Source organism: Oncorhynchus mykiss, chromosome 3 (assembly GCF_013265735.2).
Source record: "Oncorhynchus mykiss isolate Arlee chromosome 3, USDA_OmykA_1.1, whole genome shotgun sequence".
Lineage (NCBI taxonomy): Eukaryota > Metazoa > Chordata > Actinopteri > Salmoniformes > Salmonidae > Oncorhynchus > Oncorhynchus mykiss.
In genome coordinates this window covers 13,355,159-13,366,949 of record NC_048567.1, presented here as the reverse complement: position 1 = coordinate 13,366,949, position 11,791 = coordinate 13,355,159, and the positions used below count along the sequence as shown (strand labels likewise).

General features: G+C 40.4%; 1 protein-coding gene and 1 pseudogene across 1 annotated transcript; one reads left to right on the top strand and one right to left on the bottom strand.

The window, feature by feature from the left end:
• The first annotated feature begins 5,987 nt into the window (after positions 1–5,987).
• LOC110503661 lies at positions 5,988–7,068 on the top strand (annotated as a pseudogene).
• A 1,376-nt stretch (positions 7,069–8,444) lies between these two features.
• Positions 8,445–10,338, bottom strand: LOC110503652 (trypsin-2). Its single transcript, XM_036969635.1, has 6 exons — positions 10,203–10,338; positions 9,873–10,023; positions 9,458–9,708; positions 9,087–9,223; positions 8,799–8,900; positions 8,445–8,613 (listed from the first exon to the last, which is right to left on the bottom strand). The coding sequence occupies exons 1-6, from the start codon at positions 10,276–10,278 to the stop codon at positions 8,566–8,568; spliced, it is 765 nt and encodes a 254-aa protein (XP_036825530.1). The 5' UTR covers positions 10,279–10,338; the 3' UTR covers positions 8,445–8,565.
• Positions 10,339–11,791: the final 1,453 nt, after the last annotated feature.

Here is an 11,791-nt window from a genome sequence, read left to right as displayed (position 1 = left end):
GAAGATATGTACACTCATTTAGAGAGGTCTGAATGCTAGCTGTTAGGGTGTTAGCCTTGAAATTATGCAATGGTCTCAGACTAGAATACGTTAAGAGGGTGTAATACAATACAATACAAAACAATGTCATATTATCACATTTTCATCTAAATGCTTCTTGTATTCCCCAAAAATGTTGTTTTGAACATACAGCGCCTTGCCAAAGTATTCAGACCCCTTGAATATCTTCACATTTTATTGTTTTATTGTGTTACAAAGTGCGATTAAAATGGATTTAATTTATTTATTTATTTATATTTATATTTATTTATTTTTTATTAAAAATCTACTCAAAATCCTCTGTAATGTCAGTGGATTTTTAATTGTATTACATTTTTACATTAATAAAATATTCAGTCATTTTGTTTAGGCAAACCTTAAATAAATTAAGGAGTAAAATGTGTCTTAACAAATCACATAATAAGTTACGAGAATTCACTCTGTAAAATAATTGATTCATTATTTTTTTATGACTAACTCTTCCTCTGTCCCCCATACATTCAACGTCTGTAAGGTCCCTCAGTCAAGTATTGAATTTCAAGCACAAATTCAACTACACAGACCAGGCAGCTTTTTGAAAGCCTCACAAAGAAGGGCAGAGATTGGTAGATGGATGTGTAACAACAACCAATCAGACGGTGAGTGTCTCTTTAACTCTTTAAGCATGGTCAAGTTAATAATTATGCTGTGGATTATGTATTAAACCACCCAGACACATCAAAGATGTAGTAATCCTGAAATGAGCTGCAGAACAGGAATGAAATTGCTCAGTGATGTTACCATGAGGCCATTATTGATTGTAAAACATTTGCAAAGTTCAATGGCTGTGATGGGAGAAACTGAGGATGGATCAACAACGTTGTAGTGACTCCACAATAATGACTTAAATGACAGAGTGAAAAGAAGAATATAAATATACAGAATACAAATATTCCAAAACATCTTGTATGCAACAAGGCACTAAAGTAATACAGCAAAATAACACTGCAAAGTAATACACTTTCTTAGCCTAAATGGAAAGCCTTATGTTTGGGGCAAATCCAACACAACACATCACTGAGTAACTGCCTCCTTATTGTCAAGCATGTTGGTGACTACTTCATGGAATGGGTATGCTTGACATCGGCAAATACTGGGGAGTTTTTCAGGATTAAAAGAAACGGATGGAGCTAAGCACAGGCAAAATCCTGAAGGAAAACCTGCTTCAGTCTGCTTTGCACCAGACACTGGGAGAGGAATTCACCTTTCAGCAAGACAGTAACACAAGGCCAAATCTACACTGGAGTTGCTTACCAATAAGACAGTGAATGTTTCTGAGTGGCCAAGTTATTAATTTTGACTTAAATCTGCTTGAAAATCTATGGCAAGACTTGAAAATTGCTGTCTAGCCCCAACATCTCGACAGAGCTTGAAGAATTTTGAAAAGAATAATGGGCTAATATTGCACAATTCAGGTGTAAAGCTCTTAGAGACTGTTTCTAGATTATTAACTCAGGGAGCTGAATACTTATGCAACATCTATATTTTAGTTATACAATTTCAATGTATCTTTTTTTTTTTAAATCTACATTTTCTTCCACTTTGATATTTTGTGTAGATTGTGATGGGGTCCCTGATGAATTTGCTAACACAAATAGCCCCAAAAAAGCCCCAAATATTTTGAAAACCGCTGTACTTGACTACTGTATTGTGGTTGGCAATTTTGACAACAGAAAAATGAGACGGTCATTTCATTAAATCAATAATCTAATTGAAAAAGAGGTAGCCCACCTTTGGCTGGCTGTCATGTTTCAGTAAATTAGTCCATGACAGCCAACAGAGGCTCATCATAACACACCCCTTCTTACATGTGTCTCTTGGGGTCTTCCTTTAGGCTTTTATTTGTTACGCTCATCCACCCTTTGTTGAGAGCGGTATTTTGAACCAATGTAAGAAGACGTGCCTTTTCAATTGCACATTGTTATTTTCCTCCAATTTAGCTCCCGACTGTGCATGCATGTATTGTATTCATCATGATCAATGTTGGCTCAATGTAAAGAGAAAGCCTATTGATCATGGGACACACAAAGTGATTTTCGCAGCAGGTTAGGAGAGCATTTTCGCTAACCCGAACACCTTTCCCTAACTTTAACCTCAATCTCCTAACCTGCGACATACATTTTCCTAACCTGCTGGGTAAGTTCTCCTAACCTGCTACGAAAAAGTCACTACAGTATAGAAGTGGTGTGAAAAGAGGGTTTCCCTATTGATCATAGGCATTTCGCATGTGGATACTCAAGAAAGAGATTTTTTTTCTACAGTGTCAAACATTTACAGTGTTAGAAGGGATAGGCAGGTTCATCTTAATTCTGGTATTAGGTAATGTCCTAACCAGGGGCATGGCCAGAAATTTGCTAGTGGGTGGGCCTACTGAAGAGTATTTTTGTAATTATAATGTATACTTTTTGCATGTATGATTATGTTTTTATTACCATTCTTGTGTTTGAATGTGATCAGCGAAGATAGTTTGCTATGCATCTCACCCAGCTGGTTGCTTGTTTACTGAGGCTGACTCCCTTCTGCGGTGAATAAATGTCTTCCTTATGAGAACTTTTCATTTGAACCTGTTTGAAAACACATTTCTGTAGATTAGAGGTGTCAAATATATGACTAGCTGCAAGGTGGCACCGCTGGCAATTTAGCAATTAGACACTAGCTTAATGCTTCACATTTACCCATCTTCTATATCTCTAACCTCTGCATCTCTCTGTCTTCTGTCATCTTCCCCCTACCGTGCTTTCTGAACACTACTCCCTCTCTCCATCCTCCTCTCTTTCTCAGTCATTTTTCCAACAATTCTTTACAGACAGATTATTTCACTTATAACTCACTGTATCACAATTCCAGTGGGTCAGAAATGTGCTGTATGTAAAGAAATGGGCGGGCTGTAGGTTGTCTCCGCTGCTACTATTGGATAGCATGCAGCTGTTTTCACGTTCCCCGTTAATTGCATGCTCCGATCAGAAGGGTGCTGCTAGGCAGCTGTCCCGTGTTAGTGGGCATATGGGTATGAATGAAATCCAACCCTACTACTCAAATATCCAAGGAAATTGACCATGTCATTGATTCCTTAAAACGGAAATTCTCGTTTTAGAAAATACTGACTTTATGACTAATGTTATCCTGCTAGACTTTTCAGTCAAGTTTGGGACTAGAATTTATGTTTATGAGTACTACCGATGTCACATAGGCCGTTTTCAGATACATGTTTTTTAGTTAAAACAGCTGAAGCAAGCATAAACCCTTTCTTCAGGAAATGTACAGATTTTTTTTTACCTGCGTGTACATGTTCTTTATCAAACTGCACATTTTCTATTCCATGCTAGACTTAAATTGCACCACAGAACTAAGGTATATTACATACAGTTGAAGTCGGAAGTTTACATACACTTAGGTTGGAGTCATTAAAACTCGTTTTCAACCACTCCACACATGCAGTATGTTTTATACGTGAACTCATATGCAAATCACATGCAGTATGTTTTATACGTGAACTCATATGCAAAACAAAAGCAGTATGTTTTACATGTTGGTTACACTTTTTACATATCAGTGCCCTTCTTACTGTGTAATTACATGAGTAATGTAATGTAAAGTTTTACCTTTGGTAGTGTGTAATAGTGTACAGTGTCCTTCTTACTGTGTAATTACATGAGTAATGTAATGTAAAGTCTTACCTTTGGTAGTGTGTAATAGTGTACAGTGTCCTTCTTACTGTGTAATTACATGAGTAATGTAATGTAAAGTATTACCTTTGCTAGTGTGTAATAGTGTACAGTGTCCTTCTTACTGTGTAATTACATGAGTAATGTAATGTAAAGTCTTACCTTTGGTAGTGTGTAATAGTGTACAGTGTCCTTCTTACTGTGTAATTACATGAGTAATGTAATGTAAAGTCTTACCTTTGGTAGTGTGTAATAGTGTACAGTGTCCTTCTTACTGTGTAATTACATGAGTAATGTAATGTAAAGTCTTACCTTTGGTAGTGTGTAATAGTGTACAGTGTCCTTCTTACTGTGTAATTACATGAGTAATGTAATGTAAAGTCTTACCTTTGGTAGTGTGTAATAGTGTACAGTGTCCTTCTTACTGTGTAATTACATGAGTAATGTAATGTAAAGTCTTACCTTTGGTAGTGTGTAATAGTGTACAGTGTCCTTCTTACTGTGTAATTACATGAGTAATGTAAAGTAAAGTCTTACCTTTGGTAGTGTGTAATAGTGTACAGTGTCCTTCTTACTGTGTAATTACATGAGTAATGTAATGTAAAGTATTACCTTTGCTAGTGTGTAATAGTGTACAGTGTCCTTCTTACTGTGTAATTACATGAGTAGTGTAATGTAAAGTCTTACCTTTGCTAGTGTGTAATAGTGTACAGTTTGGGGCCTTTTGAAAAGTGGCTTTTCAAAGTTCCTTTACAGCAGCAAGGTACATCGACATCATTAATGTGTAAAAACTCAAAAGGTGTGGCTAAGTTCATTAGCAGTCATCTAACAATAACCCATGTTACCAATGGCAAGTTTTGAGCTCAAAGAGTAAAAATTCTAAACATGTTCTACTATAATATAATACTATAATAGACTCTTATTATTAATAGACTCTTACACTTATTCTTTCAAGTCATTATGTTGGTGATACTGTTGTGAGTGGGTACATTCTTAAGAATTATTAAGTGATTAAAACCAAATCGGTAACAGAATGAAAGAAAAAACACTAAAAATCACTAAAGAATTACTGTAGGTTAAAAAACACAGATTTAAAAACAATCAAATTTGGGTTAATATTGGACAGAACACACGTTGGGTTGTTTTGATCCAGAAATCAAGATCACTTAGTTGAATTGTTGGGTTATTGATGTTGGGTTATTAAGCTATCACCCACCGGGTCAGATCAGAAGACTTGAGGCGTGGCTTAGTATGGGCGTAGCTTTCAGATAGTTATGTTTGGCCATTCGTGAGAGTAAATGTAATTCTGGTTAATCTATTGTTTTATATTGTCATCTGTATGTTAAGGTTAAGAGCTGACACTTTTGTAACGTTTATGAAGTTTACAGAAGTGTATGAGTTGCTCAAGTGCCTATGCACATACCAATGTTGGGAGAGTTACCATTTTGTTATAATATTTAACTAATAATGTTATTAGTTTTATATTAAAATATGTAATGTGCAAAATTATTGAAAGAAAGGTGACATTTGCATTGTACAGACTTAACATGAGGAACAGCAATTCCATTTACTCTCATGGACCAAAAATAACTATCTGAAAGCAATGTCCCCAACAGGCCAAGTCTCTTGAAAATGACCCGATGACACAAACATCAGTTTGGTTTTTATATCACTTTCATGCTGGGTCTATTTTTAATGAAATCCGTAAATTAAGGAGGCTTGGCCTATTGGGGGCGTGGCTTTCTTGGCCACCTATGAGAGTGAATGTCATTCCCATTCATCATATTAAGTCATCTTAAGTCATCAATCATCATCATCGTAAGATAATTTAAATGTTCCCTGAATATTTATACACATTACATATTTTATGTAAATGTAGTAACATTATTATTTATATATTATAGCAAAGTTAGCAAAGTAATAGCAAAGTAATTATCCCAACATTGGGATATGCATAGGCACTTGAGGAACTCACACTCTTGTCTAAGCCTCATTAACACTCCAAAAGTATCAGTGCTCAACCTTAAGATGTGATGACAATACGATAGAACAGATTAACCGGAATGACATACTCTCACAGGTAGCCAAAAATAACTATCTAAAAGCCACAACCCTACTAAGTCTTCAAAGAAAACAACCCAACTAAGTGACCCAACTGGCTGGGTCATTCCTACCTTCTATCTACTGTATATTATATCATGCAATTTCCTTCACTTCACCCCAGGTACAGAACACCTTCGAGTTATGAAAGACTTACTTTCCCACCCCTTTCCCTCTCTCTTTCTCCCGTCTCTCTCTTCCTCTTATACCCAAAGCCACGTGGAGGTGCGTCTGGGCGAGCACAACATTGCCAGGACTGAGGGTAATGAGCAGTTCATCTCTTCTTTCCGCATTATCCCCCACCCCAAGATCGTACAGATCACACAACATCAACAATGACATCATGCTGATCAAGCTGAGCAAACCCACCACCCTCAACACCTACGTGCAGCCTGTTGCTCTGCCCAGCAGCTGTGCCCCCGCTGGCACCATGTGTACCGTCTCTGGATGGGGCGACACCATGAGCTCCAGTGAGTACAGCACCAGCGTCAATTTTTTCTATCTATTTTGGGGCTATTTTATCAAATACACTTGGTCAGGTAACCATTGCCTTTGTTAAAATGTAAATGATCCATAATTGAAATGTTCTGCCTTTCATTCCCCGTTCTTCGTTCTATCCATTATTTTATTTTTCATCCATCCTTACAGCCGCCGATAGCAACAAGCTGCAGTGCCTGAACCTCCCCATCCTGTCTTTCAATGACTGTAACAACTCCTTGCATGATAACTAGCGCTGTGTTCTGTGCTGGATACATGGAGGGAGGCAAGGACTATTGCCAGGTACTGATCAGCACTGACCTGTAGATACTACTACTGCTCTACTACTGCCTCAGACCAGCTTATCAAAACCATTAGGACCAAAAATACAGTAAAGTAAATCTCTCATTGTCTCTCTCTCAGGGGGACTCTGAGCTGCATGGTGTTGTGTCCTGGGGTTATGGTTGAGCCGAGTCCGGTAACCCTGGTGTCTATGCCAAGGTAAGAATATAGGCTTCTGCTGCTAAGTTTGTGGGACAAAGCATCAAGTAGTTTGTGTGACAACATTCCTTTATATTAGACCACTGGTTCATCCATGTCACAACTACATGTTTCTTACTTCAATAATACCAACTTTATCCCTGGTCTACAGTGACTTGGCCCTGTGTCCACTGATGTCTCCCTTCTCCTTCTCTTCCTCTAGGTGTGCATCTTCAACGACTGGCTGACCAGCAACATGGCCAACTAATAAATCTGATCCTGGTTTCGGTCCCCCAGCACGGTCCCACAGCTCTACAACATCATCTGCAGTTCAACATTCACTGGAGATGAAAATCGAATGATGAAAATAAAGCATTTTAAATTATTTCAGTCTACTGAGACTGTTTGAACTTGTTTTAACAGGTCGGAGGAATTGGCCTGGGGAAATGTAGCCACTCTCAAATGTATAGACAGATCTATGGATGCAAGGAATGACATTCAATGAGGCCAAAATAACCATGTTTTGAAGCTAAACTGTGTTTGTTAACAATTACACTGTTTACAAACAATAGAGTAAAAAAGTGTATATTTTGTGTTCTGATTGGGTAAGACAGTTGAACTAAGCTCATGATTAGGTATTTCTCTATAGTATAATACCATAAGCCACAAACTTTTAGCGGGGTCTGGTCACACAATTTTGCATAGATTTGTATTATTTTTGGCTCCTAAGTGCTTCGTCCATAGACATGCCATAGGCCACTTTATACTCGTCTATGTTTTATATTTCTTTACGTTTTGACGTTTTTTTGTGTTTTTGGAATGTTTGTAACCATGGGAAACCGTGATGTCACAATGTACACCAGAATCTCAATTGAGATTCTCCCAATGTATAGAATGCCGCCTCTGTCTGGTCTTAACTTTCATTATAGTTGACATTCCAGCCTTCGAACCCCCTGAAAAGAGCCTTACACTATTGAACACATACACAACAGTATGTTTTCAATAGCATACTGTAGCAGAAATATAAATGTGTATTCACTGAATATAGTTCATTTTGATTTATCGGAGCATTGGGGAAAATACATAGTCGTAATACTGTTTATGCACCAAGTGATCACTTCTCTCTGACATTTACGCAAGCAGAGACCCATAAAACTAATGTTGCCGCTTGTGGATTTATGAAAAATATGAACATGTCTATGACGTTTCCAATAGAAAGATATTTGTAGTGACAAATAATTCCTCTTAACGGTTTACAAGGTTAAAGGGATAGTTCACCGAAATTCAGAATGAACATAATCCTAATGATTTGTAGAGAGAGTAGTCTGTGCAGTCAGAGAATCTGTATTCTGTGGAGCCAGAGAATCAGCAACCCAAGTTGTGTTTGATATATTCCCACATATTTGATAGCCAAACTGGTAGAACCCCCCCCCCCCCCCCCCCCCCCGTTGGAATTACAGATTTATAAGCACACAAATTTAGACATTCCACTTGCAAACAACACTCCTTTGATGACATACAGAACAAAATATTGCACTACTACATTCATGAAAATGTGCTCTATGCTAAATGCATGTAAGAAGTACCTTCTATGGTATATTCATTTATATAGTTCACCTTGGGAAATAGACTCAGTAACTCAAATTATTTTAAATTATTTATTAGTCATTAGTGTTTAATCTCCAGCACATAAGATGGATGTTGAACTACAAACGATGCTGTAAAGTTGTAGGACCGTGCTGGAGGACCGAAGCTAGGATCAAACTTAGTAGGTGAGCATGGTGCTGGTCAGCCAGTCGTTGAAGATGCATACCTGGAGGAAGAGAAGGAGAAGGGAGACATTAGTGGACACACTCAATGGGAGGCAACATGAGAACCATCAATCTATGTTTTATAGACTCAATGTCTTTTTTTTCAGGAAAACAAGGGATGTCACAGTGATGTATGAATGTTGATGTTTTCCTCAAACACAACTGGAAAACAGTTTTTCTGTCTTACCTTGGCGTAGACACCGGGGTTACCGGGCTCGGCACAGCCATAACCCCAGGACACAACACCCTGCAGCTCACCGTTGCACACCACTGGGCCACCGGAGTCACCCTGAGAGAGAGAGCGAGAGCGAGAGAGAAAGATTGAGAGATCAAGAGAGAGAAGAAGGGAGAGAGAGAGAAAGAAGGGAGACAAGTGATATGAAATGGTTATTTCATTATCAATTTCTAATCAATTGAAAAAGTTCATATAAAGTCATCATTGGTAACACTGAACTAAGGTCAGAGTGGTAAGTACCTGGCAAGAGTCCTTGCCTCCCTCCAGGTATCCAGCACAGAACATGGCGTTGGTGATCATGCCAGGGTAGGAGTTGTCACAGTCGCTGTAGGACAGGATGGGGATGTTCAGGCACTGCAACTTGTTGCTGTCAGCAGCTGTAAGGAGGGGGGGGGGGGGGGGGGGGGGGGGGGGGGTGAGAGGTGGAGGGAGGAATGGAGAGAGGAAAGAGGAAGGTAGAAGAAGGTGGAGAAGGAGGAGAGTTATTGTTAGATATAATGAAGTAGTGTTTTTAATAGTAGGTCTATATTTTCTATGCCTGTAAACACACTCAGTCACCATGAAGATGATCAACTGGCACATGTAACCTTTGACCCAGGTGCTGTACTCACTGGAGCTCATGGTGTTGCCCCATCCAGAGACGGTACACATGGTGCCAGCGGGGGCACAGCTGCTGGGCAGAGCAACAGGCTGCACGTAGGTGTTGAGGGTGGCGGGCTTGCTCAGCTTGATCAGCATGATGTCATTGTCGATGTTGTAGGAGCTGTAGTTGGGGTGACGGATCACGCGGGATGAAGAGATGAACTGCTCGCTACCCTCAGTCACCTGGATGTTGTGCTCGCCCAGACGCACCTCCACACGGCTGAAAGAGAGAGAAGTCCATTTTTACGTTTTTTACTTTCACCGTTCATGTGAATGTGGAGTTCACCTGTGTCCTTTAGTTTTAGAAAGGTTATTTTTAACAAATTCTTGCAAGGTGTTATTGACTCAACATGTTGCTAGTAGTTCACATGGTAGGCTACTTACGACTTGTAGCAGTGAGCTGCAGACACAACCCAGTTCTCATTGACCAAGGAGCCACCACAGAAGTGGTACCCAGAGTTCAGAGACACCTGGTGGGGCTGGGAGTAGGCCTTGCACTCATACCCTCCAACGATCTTGTCGTCCTCCGTGGCAACTGTAAACAGAGAGCAGGCACATTCTTAGCTACATTACCTCAGCTTTTGAGATGGAAAAGCAAAGAACTGTGATAAAACAATAAGAACATATTTCTTAATAACGTCAAAGAAACAAATGTGTGATGTTAGTGTCATTACAGAGTCCTGTTCTTTTTTCTATGATCATTACTACACTCACAAGCGGCTCCAATGAGCAGAACAAAGACCAGAGAAATCATGGTTGCTGTATGATCCTGTCGATGAAAGGGGTTCATCTGCACCCCTGGTTTATATGCAGAATTTGGTGTGCCGCCCCGTTTAATGGAACTGTTTGATTGGTCAAGAGAAAGCCAATCAGAGACTAAATGTGCCCTGCCAAGGTCAGCATTATGACACAGCAGTTTCCGTCAAGGATTGGTATGAAGTTGACCCTAAAAGCAGCAAAAAGCTAAATATATGTTGTCATTAGTCCCAGTACTTTTAAAGTGCAGGTTCTTGACGTCTGGATTTGATTTAATTTCTTACAGAAGACAGTGATACATGTACAGTACACCACAACTGCCAGTTTGAGATGAACAGTATTCTATGTAGTTCAGACTGTATGTTGACCTCAACATGACTGCAACGCAGCTGTGTGGTTCACACGTTGGTGTTCTCTTGGAGAAGTTGACAAACACAGGTTTGCTGCTCACAAGGACAATTTTAGCTTTGTCAAAAAGTAAACTGTGTTTAAGGGTTTTTGTTGAAAAGTCATACAAGGCTGTCTTAAAAATAGACTCTGTATACCTTAGGGTCATGAGTTCATTACATAAGTTATACTGTATGCAGTTAATATACAGTAAAACACTCAAAGTAAGCACACACTTGGGTAGAGCAATTTATTATGTTAGGTATTGTCATGGATCCCCCCAGTATTGCTAATCATTCCGTTCACCAGCCCTGGAGGTCTACGTCACCATCATTAAACAACGTGACAGAATAATCAACCCATCTAATGGAGACAGCAGGAAAGGCCGAGCTGGCGACCATCGTGGGGACAGACTAGAATCACGCCCCAGCGAGATGCAAGGGGTTCATTCTACAATGTACCTCGCTTGCTATACCGAGGCTGTCTCCGGGAGAGACAGGGTTGCCACCGCCATCTCGGCACTGACCGGACGGGGCCTGGACTGGGGTACCGCTGTCTGGGAAATAGGTGGACCCGAGGTCGAGTCCTACGAGCTCTTCATCCTCCTCTTCCACTCTGTGTTTGAGAGGGGGTGAATGCCTACTCCAACTACGCCAGGGATCTAGGACCGCCTCGGAGTTTGGCATGGAGTTCCAGACCGTCGCAGCCTCCACCAGATAGAATGAGTCGGCTCTGGTCAACATTTTCCACAGCGGACTGCGATAGGAGGTACAGGTTAGCCTGCCGTGATGACAACCTGTCACTCGACCAGTTCATCAGCATGACGATCCGGTTGGACAACCTCCTGCGGTCCCGACGAAGAAACTGCACGGAATCCAGAGCTCATGGCTACACCCGCTCTGTGGCCAGAGCCAATGGAGGTGAGTTTTGCACATTTGCCCGAGGCAGAGCATAGGAGAAGGAGGAATCTGGGCCTCAACACCACTACGGTGGAAAGTCCGGACCACGCCCCGCAAGTGGATTTCCGGAGGAACACCAGGATCTGCACTGGGTTTTCTCTAAGACCCAGGCTACACGCCTGCCTCCTCATCACCCCTGGGGACTGTGCCATTTACCTGCTGTCTGATGCAGAACTCTCGAGAGGACACGTCTATCCCCTC